This window comes from Myiozetetes cayanensis, unplaced genomic scaffold (assembly GCF_022539395.1).
Source record: "Myiozetetes cayanensis isolate MyiCay16 unplaced genomic scaffold, myiCay2020 scf33, whole genome shotgun sequence".
NCBI classification, from domain to species: domain Eukaryota; kingdom Metazoa; phylum Chordata; class Aves; order Passeriformes; family Tyrannidae; genus Myiozetetes; species Myiozetetes cayanensis.
Genome location: NW_026087555.1, coordinates 4,419,605 through 4,439,274, shown reverse-complemented (window position 1 = coordinate 4,439,274; position 19,670 = coordinate 4,419,605). Strand labels below are relative to the sequence as shown.

General features: G+C 46.5%; 1 protein-coding gene across 3 annotated transcripts in view; it reads right to left on the bottom strand.

The window, feature by feature from the left end:
* Positions 1 to 68: 68 nt before the first annotated feature.
* The window catches only part of TMEM150C (transmembrane protein 150C), a 29,074-nt gene continuing 9,472 nt past the window's right edge, over positions 69 to 19,670 (bottom strand). Inside the window, exons 2-10 of one of the 3 annotated variants that reach the window (XM_050327248.1) lie at positions 17,417 to 17,551; positions 16,852 to 16,892; positions 11,913 to 11,994; positions 10,804 to 10,857; positions 10,655 to 10,687; positions 10,486 to 10,553; positions 7,111 to 7,238; positions 4,777 to 4,954; positions 69 to 2,272 (exon numbers count right to left, since the gene is read on the bottom strand). In XM_050327248.1, the coding sequence (XP_050183205.1) occupies positions 2,064 to 2,272; positions 4,777 to 4,954; positions 7,111 to 7,238; positions 10,486 to 10,553; positions 10,655 to 10,687; positions 10,804 to 10,857; positions 11,913 to 11,994; positions 16,852 to 16,888 (789 nt within the window). In that variant the 5' untranslated portion in view covers positions 16,889 to 16,892; positions 17,417 to 17,551 and the 3' untranslated portion in view covers positions 69 to 2,063. Of the gene's footprint in view, positions 2,273 to 4,776; positions 4,955 to 7,110; positions 7,239 to 10,485; positions 10,554 to 10,654; positions 10,688 to 10,803; positions 10,858 to 11,912; positions 11,998 to 16,851; positions 16,893 to 17,416; positions 17,552 to 19,670 lie in introns of all 3 variants that reach the window. The other 2 variants (XM_050327249.1, XM_050327250.1) reach the window with 2 other exon arrangements.

The window sequence follows — 19,670 nt, the reverse complement described above, 5'->3', positions numbered from 1 at the left end:
CTTGTCACTTAGTTGTACTGAAATGTGCTGTTAGAAATACTCTAAGAAATGTACAGAGTTATCACTAAAAACCTGAAGTTCAGTTTGGATTGCATATAGGAAAAGGAGAAAAAGGAAAAAAAATCACATCATCTTTTTTTCCTTTGATAAAATTACAAAATATAAAGTGATAAACTGAAAGTATTAATTGATTAGGGAAACAAAAGTCACAGTGGACTATTTACAGTAAAACACCCTTACAACAAATTGCTATTTTGTGCTCTGTATGGATTGAGCGTGTGTGCCTGTGTAAGAGGATCCCCACCTGCGCATTCTCCAGACTGTTCATGCCCAGGAGGAGCTCCCTGGATGAGCTGCTGGGGAGCCCAGCACCTTTCACTGCTATGTTCTTGGGCCACCCTCAGCACATCCATCCAGGAAAGCTTTCCACTAATGACACTGTTTCAAGGAGGACGCCTTCAGCAATCCACAACAACCCTCTGTTGGCCGGAAGTGCTCTGGATTTATAACAGCTGCCTGAGAACAAATTTTGGTGCACAGAAGATAAAGGGCTGGCTGAAAGCTGTCTACTTGCATTAGTCTGTCTCAACTATTTCTCCTTTCAGGAGAGGCCTCTGACCTTTGCAGAAGATGAATGCCCTTGTACCTTTTCTCTCTCTTGTCTGAAATGCCACAGAGCGGTACAGTTCCCCTTCAAAGGCCTTTTCCTACCATTTTAATTTCTGCTTATTTTCCTGCGGCTCAGACAAGATGCCAACCTAAATTGAGTCTGATTTGTGAAAGAAAATAGGAGCCATGTTCATGAGAAGCAAATCCCATCACTCCCCTTCCCAGCCAATACAGCAGCCTTCCCAAAAGGAGGTTTTCAAATGGGCTTTGAGCTCCTGGTTTTTCTTTGAAAACAGACCTTCTGTTTGAAAACCTTCCATTAGGAAGAATCCCATCTAGTTTTGTTCCCTTTTTTTACCTCCAGCCTTCAGGCGACATCACCCACCCTTGGGGGGAGAACTCCATTCAGGACCACTGACCACACTGAGGGGTCCAGAACCCAGGCCCTACTGTCAGCATGTCTGAAGTTTGGCTTGTAAGTGCACAAGGAGCGAAACCAAACCCTTGTGTCCAGAACCACCTGCAGTGGTACTGTTCTCATTGCAGACAAGCCCAGTACCTCTAACACATTTTCCCCCCTTCAGGGAACAAAAAAAAAAAAAAGCTTTTGAAATAACTATGCAAGATGTGTGATGGAAGCACTACACACTTAGGAAGAGCAGCCTTTTCTGGGTCATCTTCAGAGCACACAAACATTCTCATCTTAATTCAGCCCCTCACTTCCCCCAGTCCCCACTGTTGAGTCTGAACCATGAAGCCAAGCACAGCACCCCACTGTGTCATCTCCTCTGGTCTGGGGACGATCTGCCCAGCTAAGAGGGAGCATTGGCCAAGTCTTTCTTCCTGATCACAGCACAGTTTCTTCCAAACCCAGATTTACCATCAGCTGCTTTCCAGGCCCAAAGAAATGCCTGCCTGCTTGCCAGAAAAGCCAGTCAGTTGGGGTCTTCCACTGTCCGATTCCAAATTCTGAAGAAATAGATGCTCTTTCTCACCCTTCCAAGTTACCCCAGTTGGCAGCAAAGAAAACAACTTGGGAAAGACACAAAAGGTGCAGGCTGGTGACTCAGGAACTGGTGATTCCTCAAGACTCTTGGTGCCCAAAGAATTCTGCTTCCTTTACCTCCTCTGTGAGTAGGCTCAGGAGGACCTGTCTCGGAGGGGCATCACAAGGACTGGCTGTGGAACATTTTGAACAACAGGGGTGTGACAGAGCCACTCAAAGAGATCCTGGTAGCATAAACTAAACAGTTTGTGCTTTCTCATGCTGCCACTGAGAGTGTTCCAGTGAACACCTACTTTTGTTTGGCTCTTAGTGAGACAGCCACCTTCAGAGCCCTTTGGCAATACGATTGTGATTGCACATGAAAACAAACTCATAAAAAAAGTGTAAATGAGGTTATGTTTAACCCATGAGACCACACCTGCCCCCCTCCCCCCTGCCAGAGGACAGGCTACACCTGATCTGTCTGGTACTCAGAGGCTTCTGATAAGCTTTCGGAAAAGCTCAGAAAGTTTTCCTGGTATTCAGAGCAAATTATCTCAAATCTGTAATGCCTGAACTCTACTGCAAAGGTGCCAAAGTAGCACAGGAAGCACATCACCAGGCCCCACTGGATCCTGGAAGCATGCATGTGAATGCCCTGTGCCATGAGGATGAAATCTGGAAGAGGAAGGTCAAGGAGAACTAATGGGAGCAGAGACACCAACCAGTATGACAGAAAGGAAGACAAACAATCAAAATCACACAGATGACAGTCAACCCATCCAGCCATCATGAGGAGAGTGTGAATGGGATGTTGGGGAGCCCAGCTGGTTCTGGGCTCTCAGTAAGCTGAAATACCAAAGATGGAACTTCTTACACCTGGCAGAGGGTTAACCACGGACAGTGGGGACTGTGACACAGTGGGTTTCCTGTGAGGAATGTCAGCCTATGGTGTTAGGACATGTGGATGTATGTCCAATCGTGAGTTGTTATGAAGTAGTAAACCAATGCTGTGTGTACATGTGTCACCCTAGAACTGTATAAAGGTAGCTGTACTGTTGCAACAAAAAAGCTGCTGGTATCCTGAAACCCATGTCGCCTCCCTGCCTTGACCGCGACAATGGGATGCCAGAGAAGAAAGGAATGTCAGGTGTCCAATGATGCCCATGGAACACAGCAGCTGTCCTATACCAGGGCTTCCTGATTTCAGATCAGGCTGATAAACATTTCAAGAGGAAAAGACTTAGATGCAGAAAAGTAAGTGCCTTGCCTGAGCATCCAACTTGCCAGGGAGAGAGCCAGCAAGCTGGTGATCTGGCTGTGGGCCCCTACCTACCAGGAGCCTCTCAGTGGGAACTAGATCAGATTGCTGGATCACAGGCAGTGGGAACACCTTTCAAACTTCACAGTGAAATCTTTCATTTGCTTTAGGTCACCTGCAAAATAACCCCTTCCTGTGAAATCTGGAAGCATCAGTCTACCCAGTATGGCATGTTAAAGTAAAAGGAAAAAGAACACTGTTGGGGCCAGAAACTGTCCTCCAAGCTCACGTGCCCATGTGCTTGGACTGCTTGTGCCTGGCATCAGGGTCTCACTGCTGTGCCTTGGATTCTGTTGCAGCACTTCACAAAAGCAATTCTGAGCTTCCCTTCCTGAGCTGAGCACCTGCCTTAGCTCAGTGCACATCTCTTCTAAACCTACCATCTCCCATGTCTGTCAGGATTTCCTCTGCACTCCAAGTGTACATGATTACACATCTTCACAGGTAAACAAGCAGCCTCTACCATGTTTTAACTGCACAACAGCAGGTAATTGGAGACTTCTCCTCTTGGGCTTAGTGTAAACAACAAAACCTTCACTTCAGCAAACAGCATTTTGTGTCTGGCTTTAAGGATCTTCTATATTCCCTGTAGTGCAAGGGTTATGCACAAACTGCATGGAATGGGGAGCCAGCCTGGGCATTGCAAAGCTGGCAGGAGGGTGCTGAACGGGACTACTTCCTCAGCCTGCCCCCCTTCAAAGAAGCCTTCAGTGCCTCAGTGCTGAGCAGACAGCTGGGAAGGGCTGGGAAAAGCTAGAGAGGGCTGGGCACACTCAGCGTGTCGGTACAGGAAGAGCTATGCCCTGGCTTACCTGGCTGCTCCTGCTCCCAGCTTAGCAGAAGCCTCTGGAGACGTCAGCGCAGCGGGAGCTCCCTGCGTGCAGCCCTACCCCAGACACACAATGAGGAGCTATGGGCTTGAGGCAAGGGGAGGAGGGGAGCACCACAAGAACCAGGCATCTCCCACATTATATACACTAAAGCCTGATGCTCAGTTACAAATTTTTTCAAGGAAGCTGAGGAGGTGACTGATGTCACACCTTCATGTCAATCTGCTCTTCCTCTGGACACTGGCTGGAACGTTCAAATCCAGACAGGTCAATAAGGAACTGTTTTAAGAACAGGCTGTTCCCCGAAGAGGGGGATAAGCTTATTCCTCAGCATTTATTTCTGCCCTCTTGTTTAATCCAGCACTAATGTTGATGCAACTATGCATTGAATGGATCAGTGCTGGTGCAAACAGAAAGGCTGGAGTGGGGCTGACAGGCACAAGGTGTAGAGGAAGTCACACACACATCCAGTCTGAGTGGCCACAGACCCCATAGCCCAAATCCCATTTCTAAAGCACCTAGTTTTAACCTGAAGTCCATGTCACCTAGCAGCTCTTGACTGTGATAACTGTCTTAAAAGGCAGAGCTGGATATAGCACTCTGGAGCATTTCAACAAACACATCAAAATCTTTTCATCTTCAGAAACACGATTTCTTCCATTGTTCCTTTGTTCTCCAGGGAATTTTTATCTCAATATTTTGCATAGTCTTAAATGCTACTGTATAGGTAAGAGTGGTGCCATTAAATCGCACAGATACTATTCAGTATTGTAACCACTTCGGATATCACTAACTAAGAAGCTTTAGAAACATTTATGAAGGAACTGAGCCCATCTGTGAACCCGTGCATCTTGGTAAAACAACTAGCAAAATGAGGCAATCATAGGGTAATGCCATGAAGACAAACTGAGTAGCATTCCTAAATTGTTTGAGATGCTAGAACAGATGTGAGAAGAGCCGATGTTCCCTGCTGCAGAAAGCACTGGACACATATGATACCTGGATTCCCAGGGAACCAGACAAAAGGATACAGAGCACCACACAGAGGGTGATGCTGGCTGAGAGAGCAACTCGTGGAATCCCAGCTTTCCGCCCCTCATTCTTCAGGTTGATCTTGAGGGTAAGGGCAGACTGGATCCAGCACGCCAAGGTTCCAAAGCCAAAGGTCAGCGATGTGCCCACATTGTGGATCTCCTCATCATTGGAAAGCTAAGAACAAACAAAATGGTGATTGTTTGGACACCACAGGAATTATTTGATAGCTAACTGGATTGCTGCTGAGGTGGGATGAGGGAGAGTGAGAATCACTGAGGTGTGAGGCAGAGATGCTGTATCATTTCTTCTGGGAGAGGTGTAAGGTGTAACATAACCAAGATGAGTTGACAGCTGTCACAGTTGAGCAGATCTTCTGCCCAAAGCTCAAGCACAGTGGAAAATGCAGTTGCTCAGGGACTGCCTCCACAGCTCCCTGACAAGACTCACAAATGCAGAGCTCTGAAATAAATCCTTCCCTGGCTCAAAGCAATGGCTGGGGCAGACAAGGACAATCCCCTGGGTCTTGTACAGCTTCTTGCAATAGATGCAAATTGTGCGGTCTTCAGTGCCAGCTGCATGGAGCAGTGCTGCCTGGGGCAGTGGGCAGCCAGAGCCCTGACACCTCCACTGAGCTAGCACATGCCAAAACCCAAGTACCTGCTCCTGGTTTGACAGATTTCTCCAACCAAATTCCCTCTCCTGCCCATCCTTGACTATTGGGGTCTGAGGCAAATGAACCCAATCTCTCCGGAGTGCAAGGGCTTCTCTGTCCCTTGGGCTGCCATGTCTTGCAGGGCACAGTGATTGTGCAATACTGCAAGGCTAAAAGGCAGGCAAGTTCAATAAGCAAGAGTCTGCAAAGAGACCTCTTGAGGCTGCAAATCCATTCACCAAGTCCAACATTAAGCCAAACAATTTCCCTTACCCTTCAGCCTCTGGGGCTTTTTCAGAAAAGAAACCATCAGTCTGTAATTTCTTCCTGCAGCCTCAATTCCTGTTTGGTTCCTGATAGGGATTTTACAAACCCCTATCAAATAAGACACAATCTACAGGATAACAATATTGGTGCTGTGCCTCCATTGATCCTCTCCTCTCTACTCTTTTTTCTAAGGGTAGGTCCAAATCATAGTACAGGCAAAAATAAGATTGAGCTGCCTTTCCCAAGGTAGTCTGCACTGCAAGGGACTCACAGTTACAATGTTCCTCTAAAACAACCAATCTGTAATTTTCCAGAAATATGATTTAATGCCACATTCATCTTAGCAGTCAGCTTAGCACAGACTAAGTTCTCATTACCACATGCTTCCATGTCTGGCAAAAGATCTAAGCAAGGATACAGATGACTAACACAGAGTGGATAATTAGTTCAGAATTTATAACCTGGAAGACCAGGTCCATAAAAGTCAAATTATCTCACACCTCATTCATAAGGAAAAAAGAAGTCAACTGTAAAAGAGACAAAGTTCCTGCAATTACTCTATAACCCAAGGGGGTACTCAACCTTTAGAAAACAAGTACCTTTTCATATTGGCTCCCTGTCTGCAAAGCAAGGCAAGCAGCCAGCCTACACTGACCTTTCTCAGTTTCTGCCATTATTGGGGGTCATTACTTGCACCCCAGTGAGAGGGAGAGCATCAGAGTCAGCAAAGAGATGGGGAAACTCGAGTGCCACTGACTCGAACGCCTTGATTTTTCACTGCAGACCTAAGAGACACACCCGTGAACACAGCGGACATCCATCCCTGGAGATGTGGCAGAAGTTTGTTTGTATAATGTTGCAAAGATCAAGAATGAGAGGGCCCTCATCCAGGCATACATCATATTAGAAATCGTAGTGCTCCTCTGCTGTGTCCCTCTCCTGGCAGGTCTAAGAATCAGCAGGAAGCAGATTTAAAGCAACATATATTTTAAATGAAGGACACTGAGCTGTCTGCTAAATCTGTATGGGCAGTTGTGCATCTGTTCACACAGATGTGTACGTAAACTTCCCGCTCCATCATTTTACCCAGGCCCATCTGTGCCTAATCCCAGGGCTCAAGAGATTCAAGAAGTTCCTGCTATGGCTCTGGACAGGTCAAGTGTAAGCATGCAGGTGAAAATCCTGCTGGAAATACAAGAAAAATTATTGTGGCCCTTCATCTCAGCATATCACTGGAGCCACGTCAGTGGCAGACAGAGGTGGCAGAGCAGGTACAAAGAGGACTGGGGCACAGCCAGACATGTTATCTCCTGAGCTCACATCACAGGTAGTTCAAAGACCTACGCAGATCTGCTGGAAAAGCAGGAAACTCACATCACAGACAGAGTGGTTCAAGCCTGCAGTGCAGTACCTGAAAGTTGCCGAGTAGGGTCATCCCAAAAGAGGCCAAGCACAATGCCACCAAGCCGCTGACGTTCAGCCAAGGGTTTAGCACCTTTGGCTTCAGCTGAATGAAGCGCAGGACAGCCACAACAAGCGCTGAGAAGGAAACAGAATGCAAGGTGTGTCATTGGGTACAATCTGCTGCAGTAAACATCTGGCTGGGGGCTCACAGATCCCTCCCCATCTCTGTACCCAGAGGGCAGAGTTCACTGCAGGTCAGCTTAGTGCCTCCTCCTGCTTAGTCAGGTAGAGACTAAAACCAGGGAGCATTTCTCTTGTAGTCTGGTTAATTACATGAGCTCCAGGCTTCCTTTTGTCACCATGTTTTGTCTAGGAGCTGGGTTGCAAATTTTCTGGGGAAAGAACACCTTCCTGTTTGCCTGTGAAGCTCCCAGCACACAGTCTATCACATACACATCATGCATTCATTTTGTGGCAGCTGGGCTTCCATTGTTTCACTCCACTGACAAGCACTGAGCTCTCCTGGGGGAGGTATGTCAAACCCCACTTGTATTAAAAACATATGAATGGCACATACATATTTCTGCAGGTTTTACCATAATGCCCACTGCCTCTTCTCCTCCTTTGGAACAATTTCTGTTGCCACGAACATAAGCCAAAATATTGCAGAAATTTTCCACGGAGAACGGAAGAACAATCCTTCCAAGCTCACAATTACCCTGAGTGCTATATGATACGTGATAGATGTGATACATGATATATCATAGGATATTACATAACCCCAGAAGATATTACAATTGTATATTTTTCCCCTCCATAGGGAATGCTGCATGGAACAACACAGAAAGCCAGGTAAACAGTTGGCCTTCAGAGGGGATTCAAGCCAGACCACGAAAAAGCTATTTAGTTGAACAGGGAAATTTCCTGGTTGCTGTCAAACACCTTCTCATGCCCCTGCTCAAACTGATAGCATGCAGGTCATATTGTTGTAAATCGTTTGCCTTAGCAAATTGAATCTGTATTTTACACAAACCCCTCAGTATAATACCAAAAACATAGTTTAGGAAAATAAGAGCTCTGTAAGTGAAAAATACCCACTTTCATGCAAACTGCAAATGATGTTTCAATTTACTCTCTTACAATTTTTTCTAGTGAATCAATCCGCTCCAAATCCTTGAAAACAAGAAAACTCTGTTCCCTCCAAAAAAGGGAATTCCTTTTTTTCATCCCCAGCTAGTTGTTTGGGACAGCCACCCTGTGACTCCTTGAGCTCACATGCAGGAACTTTTTAATTTCTATTCTACATCCTGAAATTATGTGATCTTTTTCTAAAACCTGATAGGAATTACAAAAGGGAATTAAAAGCATTTTGTGCAAAACAATGGCATTTTCAATTTCAGTAATTCCTACATTTCTAGCAGGTTTCTGTTGTTTTCCTCTCCTATAGCTTTGACATAACTAAAGTGGCCAGAGGTACAAGGTAAAAGCAGCTCTCAGAAGCACACAAATACAGCAGAGGAAAGTTTGATTTTACCCACAAAGCAGAGATTGGAACAGAACAGCCTATTTCTGCTGGAAGGGACCTACAATCATCTCATCTTAATGCCTGACCAATTCAGGGCTGACCGAAGTTAAAGCATGTTATTAAGGGCACTGTCCAGATGCTTCTTAAACACTGACAGGCTTGAGGCATTGACCACTTCACTAGCAATCCTGTTCCAGTGTTTGACCACTCTCTCAGTAAAGAAATATTCAGTCTAAACTCCCCCTGATGCAGCTCTGAACCATTCCCACGTGCTCTGTCACTGGATCCCAGGGAGAAGAGATCATCACCTCCCTCTCCCTTTCACCTCCTCAAGAAGCTGGAGAGAGCAGTGAGGCTGCCCCTCAGCCTATTTGTCTTCAAACTAGACAAACCCGAAGTTCCTCATAGGACATTCCTTCCAGCCTTTCCACCAGCTTTGTTACCCTCCTCTGGGCACATTCAAGGACCTTCACAGCCTTCTTAAGTTGTGGGGCCCAGAACTGCACACAGTATTTAGGGTGAGGCTGTACCAGTGCTGAGGACTTGTTAAATTTCATCCCATTAATCACTGCCCATTGTTCCAGTCATCTACGTCACTCTGAAAGGCATCTTGCTCCTTAAGAGAGTCAAAAGGACATCCCAGTTTGGTATCACCAGCAAACTTGTTAATGGTGCCTTCACCTCTTGCATCCACATAGTTGATAAAAATATTGAACAGAACTGGCCCTAGGGATTACATTATTCTTTAAATGTGACCATATAATCTCCATCATTTTTCCAGGAACCGAGGTTAGACTAACAGGTCTCTAGTTCCCCGGGCCTTCCCCCATGCCTTTCCTGTAGACTGGAATAACAGTGGCTGGCTTTCAGTTGGCAGTGACCTCCCCAGACTCCCAAGACCTTTGGTAGATGATTGAGAGGGGCCCTGCCAAAACGTCCACTAGCTCCTTCAGGACTCTGGGATGAATCCCATCAGCATTCAGCTGATACAGTTGGTCCCTTACAACTCCAGTGCCCACAAAGGGAAAATCACTGCTCCCACACTTGTGATCCTCCAACTCAAGGGAACTGGGCAGCCCAAGGTCCATCAGCATTACTAAAGACTGAGGCAAAAAAACCAAAAAACAAAAAACATTGAATGCCTCTACTTCTTTATCCCTATAAGTCAGGCTACAAGTCTTCAACAAGTATCCATCCAATATTTTCTTTAGGTCTCCTTTTGCCACTGACATACTTAAAAACACCCTTCTTGTTGTCTGAAACTACTCTGTCCAGTTTCAAATCTAATTGAGCTTTTCCCTCTTCCCTGCACATACAACCCACAGCTCTGCAATCTTCCTGTGAAGCCTGACCTTCCTTCCACAGATCATACATTGGCTTTTTCCTCTTGAGTGCCATAAGGAGTTCCCAGCTCAGGCAAGCTGTTTTTCTGCCCCACTTCTTGACCACAATCCCACACAGTGGGATTGCCTGCCCTTGTGCTTCTAAAAGGTGGTTCTTAAAGGCTGACCAGCAACTGCAGACTCCTAAGACCTGAAAAGCATATTCCCGGGGTATTTAGGGGGACCACTCTGTTGTCCTTTTTTCTTATTACAGCAAAAATTCTAAACTCAACCATTTCACAATCACCATGGCCAAGACAGTCACCTACCATCTCATCTCCCACAACACATTTGAAGTCTGGAAGGTTATATTTCCCTCGTTATATTTCTTTTTTGCCATGGGAAGAAGCAGAAATGAAAGTGTACCGTTTAAAAGATTTCACATCATCTAATTCCAGAACAGTATGTATGGGATTTTACTTATGTTTCAGTGACTCTTAAACTGAGAAAGAAACATTCCACTGGTGGTTCCTACCTAGAAATGCCGCCATGTTCATGACTTGACTAAACACACAGCTTGCAGGAGGTGCATCACCTGCAATACTTGAAAATATAAAGTGTGTCATTGTAACTCTAGGATGGTAAAGACACATAAATAACAACCATTAATCAGAGCAGTAACTGGAAGAAAATAATTCACTTACCTTATATAAGGTGGTCTTTTGGGACCAGGTTTCCTAAGAGATATAGGCATAGGAATAAAGATTCAAGGGGTTTTTTTCCATTTAGTTTTAATTGTTATATTATTTTAAAGAAACAACTGATTGAACATAAAGCCACAACCAGCTCTTACCTGTCTGGTACATTTAGTGGAAGAATTTTGTTATCTTCCACTGCTATAAAGTACCTGTCAAAAAGAAAGAAAGAAAAAAAAATTATGAAAGTAGTGTAAAACCTCATCCTGGCTTCCATTCCAAATATCACCCAAACAACACATTAGGTGTCTCGAAGCTTACTGGCAGGAGCTGCTGGAGGCAGCCTGTGCTTCTCTCTGCTCAAGCAGGCAGTTTTGCTTATTTCCCAGCCTAGCTATGTGCCTTCCTCTGTGTTGCATCTGGTTTGCAGGTCAAGTAGACAAACAGAGTCACTGAACTGAGCTGCCTTAAAAATAATCAAGGCAATGTTTTAATGTTTAAGTTGAAATATTTGATTCATCAGGTTTACCATGGTCCTCCCTCCACACAAGCTGTTTTAATACAGAGGGGATGGGACAAGAAGAACAACAAGCAATAGAGGTCAGACAAAAGGCTTAAGCTGCCCCTGCTGCTGAGAAACAACATCCACAGACCATGGCCAAAGCCACATCTCACAACATAAATGCTTCTCAGGCTGAGCATAGCTGCTGATCACACATTTATTGCTCCCAAATTCATGCTGCAGTCATCTGCCTGCATGCTTGGAGAGAGCCCAGCTCAGGGAAATGCATGTCTTGTGTGCATTTTGGTAAAAAGCGTTAGGAAGAAAGTGAGGTGTCAGCATTAAGCTGCTGGCAGATTCAGTGCAGTGCTGGATGCTGCAGATTTTGAGTTTCCACCCCAAAGCAGGGCCTAAGTTCAAAAGGTCTGCTGAGTCATTCAAAGAAAACATGTTTAAAGGGAATTTTTGCATTTTTGTCTATCTCATCTCAGGCAGCTCCCAGGAACATGTGCCAGGAAGAAGGCAAGGTCAGAAGCTTGGCATGGGGAGCACAGAAACTCAGGGATAAAAATGTGATCCTCCAAGCCATGAATTGGCACAGACTGGTCCCTGCTCCTATCATGTGCCTTCCCAGCCCCACAGTAATACCAGGACACAGCATCCCCAAAAGACACTCTGTACTGAGACACAGCCCACACCTCAGTGGTGCTTCTGACTGCCCCAGCCTGACTTGCTCTCCCAAATAACCAGCAGGAGAAAACTTACACTATCCATAATCCAGCTGATGTGAACAGGGTAAAGACAAGAGGTAAAAACATCCACACGCTGCATTTCTTCGCATCCATACCTGCTAGAAACAAAGAACAAAGTAAAAACAAAAGAAAGAAGAGGGCAGAAGTACCCACCCACCTTGCCCCCCCACACTTTTGAAAGCACAAAGAGCATCCACACAGAAGGTGACAAAGTTCCTAATGGCCACTGCAAACCTTTCATGCTGTCACTACTGGCATAAGGGGTTAAGCTGCTGCACACAGGCAGCATCATCCACAGGCTGCATAAAAACCAGGGCACAAACAGCCTGGGGCTGTGGAGCAGGAGACTTTTCAGACACACCTACAGAATTTGAGTGGTTTTTCAAAGTATTTTTCTTGAGCATTTTGCACAAGGTGACATCACAAGACCTGCAGCCTTAATTCCCTACTACTTCCCACAGGCACAAGGCAAGGCAGCCTCCTAACCAGGATCATTACCAATTCCACACGCTGTCTCAGCAAAGCCTGCAGCATGAGGAGAGGAGGATGCACGTGCTGTGTCATAATCGCACAAAGCACACAACCAGCTCCCATCCTGGCCACAGCAATCAGCTAAAAATAGTGTTTGGCCACATCCAGAGTGGAGCCGAGCTGATTGCCGGCACCCAGAGTGCTGTCAGGAGTCAGGATGAGGCGTTACAACTGGATGCAGGCACTGTGGAATCCTGCATGTGGCGTAAGGATGCTGCGTACACCACCTCCCGAGGAAGCATCTGTCCTCCAGGCAAGATCACACTGGGTGAGCATCTGGAATGCCAGGGCTGTTCCTGTAATATGTGCAATTCACAAATGCCTCTGTGTTGCTGTGCTGCAGACACAGAGAGCCCTGTCTCCCTGCAAGTCCTTCGACAACGGATCAAGTATTTCTTTATGCTCTGTCCTCCTCCATACATGTCCCTCCCAGCACAGGCACAGCCAAGAGACACAGAGAGTGAACAGCACAAGGCTCATGGCTCCAGCACCTGCTTTACTTTCCCCAGAGCAGCAGCATCTGTGCCCCTGCACTCTGCTCCCCTCCCATAGCCTGCTTGACCAGGCATTTCCTGGGGTCACCAAGGCCCACATGGGACAGCGAGGCACCCTGGGGTGCCAGGGCAGCTTGGACATGATGGCCTTTCGCTAAAGCCTGCTTGTATTTGCAGCTTAATTACCTCATCCAGGTAAAAGGTCCTAAAGCAATAACTCTCCCCTTTGTCCAAGAGAAAAAAGTGCCCACGATGTTGTCTTCCTCTTCTAAGCTCCCCTGGCCTTCCTATATCTGCAGCATAGGAGCCATGGTCTTTCTGGGCTGCTGCCCTGCTTTCTCCCCACTGTAAAGACCCACAGAAGAGAGTAAGCACCCCCACCATGCCACAGCAGCCCCCAGCTCACTGCTCCCCCAAAGCAGCCCCACTGCAAAGGCAATGCTGGCTCGACTGCTCAGGGCTCCAGACACCAATTCCCTCTCTGCCTCACAGGGACAGAGACTGAAGGAATAGAGGTGAGGTTCCCCACACCTTTTAGAAGGCAAGGCAGCCTCTACAGGTCAGGTGTCGTTTTCCCTGCAAATCGCCTAGCAGGTGTACAAAACAACACCGTGGCAGTACCCTGAGTCACACCGCACTTGCACAAAACCATGAGGCTATGATTTGGTGCTGCCCCTGTACAGATAGCCTCAAGTGAGGCTGAATTCCAAACCTCAAAAGATAGAAAAGCAATCAGATAAGGTCTCTTTCCTGACCTGGGAGCAGAGAGAACTGCAGACAGGGACCATGAAATGATGCAAGTATTAAGTATGTCAATTTAAAAGGCAGTCAGCTCCAGTGTGCTTACAGATCTTTAGTGTGGTCTAACAGATCAGAAGAAATTATCGATGAGGGGGGACTAAATTTCCACACCAGTCTCACCTCTTTTCCTCTCCTCCCACACAGGAGACACGCAGTGTTTCACAGCTCTGTTCCCTGCACAGCCCCCGCCCCAGCACTTCCAACTATTCCATGAAGTGCTGCTCTTTTCCTCCCACTGCTCACCAGCAATGCAGCAGCATCCCTTAGCTAATGTTGGACATTACTCTGGTACTGGTAGACCTGTGCCAGCAATGTCAAAGACCACTTCCACCCGTGGTCTTGCCTCACCCGTGTCCCTGATGGACCCTGGCAGCACAGTGCCCAAGTGCCAGTGCCCTGCACAGGAGAGGCATAACTGTATCCAAGTTCCCCACTCCTGCCTTGGCTGAAGTAAGCAGGCAGGTAACATCACCTCCTGTTTTCCTCTGCATCACCTGTCCATATTTCCTCTGCAAGGTAACTACTGCCATCGATTCTCCTCTTTTCTCTGGTGGTAGCTGGACTAAGCCAAGGTAACACAATTCTTTCAGGTCAGGGGATGGCACATCTTATTGTTTACCCTTCCCCTTTGGAAAAGTACAAAATATTCATTTACACAATAAAAGCAAACAGCTATAACATCTGCCTTCATTAATGGTTTGCCACAGCTCCTCCACCTTCCAGCATGCCTCCCAGCTGAGAAACAGTAGCCTTCACAAGCTATTTCAGCATTGTCTGTCATGCAGAGAGGGAGGTGGCACGGGACTTTTCCCTCAGGTGAAGCAGCGAGGCACACAGGAGCACACAGGGACAAGGACTCCATACCAAAATGAAGTGGGGAAATATGAAAATACTGTCCAGATAACCATTACTCTCCGCTGAGCTCTAAAATGGAGCAAGGCCAGGACTAGTGCCCAACCTTATCAAAGTCAGAGCAACATGGATACAGATTCACTTCCTTGGAAAACAGCCGCGTGTTTAATATTCACTGTGCCACATGGAGTCCCCTTCCATCAACCACTAACAGAAAATGACATCTGAAATCAGTGCATATTAACTGAATGATCAGCACAGAGCACAGTGTCCTGATGGGAAGCCAGGTCCATAGTTCAGAAAAACACATTCATTTCAGCCAGTTAATAGGAAACACCTGGAGAAACAGCCCCCCCAGCACACACCTCATTACAGACAGTTGGGTTTGCACTGGGGAGAGAGAACAGCACTTCCAGCGAGAACAACGACTTGGGTAGGGCCAGATCTTCACCAGAGCTCAGTGAACACCTTTCAGTGCTGGCCATTAGCACAGCCTAAACATGCTTGAATACATTTTAGCATACCCATGTCGGCAGAGGATGGTTTAAAACCAGAGCTGAGCCCCTGAAGGTTTCTCATTTACTCCCTGCTGTGTTACTCGGGTGCCAGGAACAAAATTACATGTAACCTCAACTTCTTGCAATGGAGAAACCACGGCATGTGCCAAACCTGCCCAGCTTTGCATTAGTGTTCTGCAGGTATCATTCTCAGCAGTTGCCTTTGGGTTAACCTCAGCAGTTAGTCCTTTTCAGGGATATCCCCAGTGTTTGTGTCTTCGAGCTGGGAGACCTCCATGCACACTCAGACCAGCACCTTTCACAGCAGCCAGGGACAAGAGAATAACAAACACAAGCAGTAGCCTCCTCTGTAACACCACAGCAAATGGTTTAGCCAAAGTAAAATGCCAAGAGCAATAGCAAAAATACCCTAAATTCTTTGTGGGAAATGTAGAAACAAATTCTTTGACAGTTAATTGCTCCACGGGGATGACATAAAGCCAACCTTCCTCTCCACAGCTCTGTTCTGCTGCCTTGTAGACGTGACCGGTGATGCCAAATCTGAGCAGTCAACTCCAGCTGGCAATAACAGCCATCTCTGCCAGCCCATGTTTTCCCAAATAAACACACTATGACCAAGAAGCAGTTGGTAATTGCCCACACCCATTTGTCTTCCATTTTTAAGGCTTGCACAGGAAGTCCTTCAGCGATGGAAATCCCTCGTGCTGTAATGGATTCGCAGGCCTAATAAAAATTCACAGCCAGAATCAGCCCACCTCCTCAAAAGCTCACACTGTGGTTTTCCAGTCCCTCTTGACACATGCTCTCACACCAGCATTGCAAAAACCCTGTCGAGGTGTGCTCCTGCTACCAGCTAATATGGGTCAGAGTCCAGAACTGCAAAGGGTTTCACATTAGCACAGCCCCGGTGTTTTTCTTGAGAATTTCTCTTAATGCAGGCTTAGTCCCTTATCTCCAATCCCATTTTTATGTCTAAATGTGCTCAGACTGTCAGCTATTTGCTCTGTTTATACTACCATTGCCCCACTACACACTCTCAACCAATTAAGCTTCCATTCCTCTCATGTACACACTTCAATTATGGCAGACAGCTCACCCAACATATACTGCTGGTTCATTTAATGTGGACATCTTAATTTCATCTGCCAAGCAAAGATACAGGCTCTTCCTGAAGTTGCTTTCACCAGAGAACATGAATGTAAGGAAGGACAAAATTACCATATTAACATACATCTTTTTTAAGACTAGAGCAACCAGATGCATTTGAAATGCATAATAAGCCAGAGCAACTCTACTGCATTTCACAGCACAAGGCCACTGAGTTATTTCAGAGAACAGATACAAAGCCATAAGCACTGGGAGAAGGAGGACACTGTTCAAAACATAGAGGAACTCATAAAGAATTGCTGCCAGTCAGGAAGAAAGGGAAACAAACACAGTTTGTCTATTGGGGGAGCCCACTATAGCTCTCTGTTGCTTTTAAAAGCAAAAATAACCACAGTCACTTGATACCTAATCACTGTGAGTGGATACAAACCAGCACATTACATAACCTGCCACCCACAAGTCACAAATGCCAGCATAACAAAGCAGAGCATTTTCAGGTTTATCTCAAGGTTTGCAGCATGAGCACACAATGAGAGAGAGAAGACGTGACAGAGTCTTGTAAATACATAACAAAATGGTGGGGTAACAGGAAAAGAAGTGATCCCCTCTGTCAGCAGGGTATGATGTTCTGCTTGCTCCAGGTACCCACCTACTGTCTCATGGATGTGCAGAAATGCCATTTTCATTTATCTGTATGAGAGGAATGGGAAAAGGTAAAGACATCTCTGGGTTGTGCATGGGGGAAGCAGGAGATGCTTCAGTAACCCTGCAATGATGTTGAGAGGCAATGCTTTCACCCATGGCAACATCCATGCATGTTTCTTGTCTTGTTTCTCACGCACTGTGAATGCACTCAGTGTGCTAATGAAATGCTCTGTCCAACATAAGCCTATTGGAGACAGGAAATGAAACCTTCTAGTCACCAAAAAGCAGGGGGCAGAAAAGGGTGTATTATTATCTGCTTGCCCACATCGGCCCTCCAAGTTTCCCCCAGGTCTCCTGCAGTAGCGTAGAGTTAATTTGTTATCAATTCCCTAAATATGAATAGACTTACATATTTGCACATATATATATCCTGAGTGCCTTGGTAAGAAGACCATGTGACTGACAGATTGTCCGTCCCAGAGATACTCCTGCAGCACTGCTGGGTCCCTACTGTCCTTCAAGAAGTGAAGGACATATTCTGATTCATGCTGCCACACATGAGTACTTACAGGCCATTTAGCAACCAGTGTTGAACTGCTGTGTTACAGCCAGAGACATTGACTGTGGACTCTTCTGGGCTGGCTCTGCCCCTCTCGCTTCTGGCGTTGTACAGATCAGGCACACCCCGCTTCAAGGCCACGTTCCTGGATGTTATAGAAGAAAAATTAACATAATTTGCCACCATAGGACCAAAAGGTTCTGCAGGCTTTGACAGTGCTGTGCTCTGACCCATGCATCTACACCAGAGGCAACACTGACTTCCATGAGGTCCCACTCATACCATGAGCAGGGCTTGGACAGTCGTGGCCCTCAGCCTGCAAACAGGCAAAGGAGGCAGAGGCAGGAGCTGGGTAAAGTACTCATCCAGTTCAGATGGAAAGAGCTGGGTCAGCAGACAGTGAAACCAGCTAGGAGCAGCCAGGGTGAGCTGAGGAGCACTACATTTTGCAGGTGCTGTGTGTCTGTTTGCCCCAGGGATCCCATTCTGCCTGGGAGCACAGACTGCAAGTTCAGCCATTCTGGCTCCTCATGACCTCAGGGGCTGCACAAGTCAGGTGGCAACCAGTCCCCAGTGAATGCTCCCAGTGTATGCTGGACTGCCCACATCCCAGGGCAGATGCCTTACCACCTCTCCAAGGGCAGATATTGAGGAATATATACAGTGCCAGTAGCTCATTCTGCAGCTGCAGTGGGAGCTGCAGGGTGTGCTCTGGGTGGGGGGAATGGCTGGAGCCTCAGGCAAGGGGCCATGACCTGGCACCAACCCTTTGCCTGACAAAGGGCACAGAGACCTGTGGTGCTGGCCAGGGATGGCCAATCAGCCAGAGACTCTGTATATTCCAAATGAACAGTGAGAAGACCCCAGACTAAATATCACAATTGGAACAGGCACACAGACTGTGAGAATATGAAAGCACAGGGATTCCTTAGTTCAGGGTCCCTCCCTGAAGGCACCAATTTGAGCTGTTTCTGTTCAGTTGTTATTGCAGAATGATTAATTCCTTAAAGGATCTAGAGATCTGGGACTATGTATGAGAAACTTGGGATCCAGGTAGTGAGGAAAACCTGTTAGACTATCTGAGTGTGAGGTGTGTATGGAGTCAAGTGAGACACCCATTGGGTCACTGGAACTGCCCAGTGTGAAGGGGCTTCATTCCCTGCACTGAAAAGTCTCAGGTGGTGGGAGCGTGACTGCCAGAGTGGCTCCTGGATGTTCAGACAGGAAAGTTTCCCTAATACAGAGATGTTCAAGACTGGGCCGCTTTCACCAGACTTCTGAGATGCAGAGGAAGTCTCTAGCAGAGTCTCAACACAGACCAAACCCCATAGTCTTACACCACCACCACCACCACCACCAGGGCATATTTTCCCCTTGCCCAATCCTTTTGTTTGGGATGTTTATGAGAACAGCACTTATCCCAAAGTCCCAGCCAAACCCCAAAGTGAAGAGTTGAAGGAAAATGAGGAGGACTATATATCTCCTAAAAAAATTACAGACAGCAAAGCTCTCCCTGCTTCAGCTCTGCAGTGAAGAAAGAGTCTCCAAAACTGTCTCCTTGCTCTGCAAGTAATACACAAATGCAGGCTGATGTTATGGCAAAGCCCACAATGTCAGAGGCACTGTGCAGTCTGTCCAGTGATCATCCTCCACCTCAGCCACCCCAATCTAAAGACCGTTGTCTGAACTAGCAACAAGCAGAATGAGTGTTTCTTGTCCCATAAAGTACATAGATCTTGTCAGTGTATTAATAGATGGACAGAGGTGTTTTATTTGCTCCCGAGTTCCAAAAACCACAAATGCCTTCAAGCATTCCCAATCTGTCCGAGAAGCAAAGCTAAGACACACATTACACTGGGAGGGGGCAGGAAGCCTGCCCAAAAGGTTTGTCCCATTATCAGGAAAAAAATGTAAGTGTTGGGAGTGGCAAAAAACACTCAACAGGGAGGTGAAACCTGGCAAAGAAAGAGACAGATATGTCATGTTGACTTAAAAATAGCTCTGTAGGTAAGGAAAGACACACTAAGCCCAGGGGAACAGACTTCACAGAATGTTATTCCTGATCATATTGTCTCCTTTTCCAGTTTACAGATGAGAGAGTACAAGCCCTGGAAGCCCAAAACAATTTCAGGTTTCCCTGAAATTTCAGGTTTCTACCCTGCCACTGTTTTTTTCCCCAACAAACACAAAACATACACTCAAACTACATAGCTTCCCATGGAGTGTAAGCAGGGCTTTTCCCACCTGTTTACTTGTCTTACACC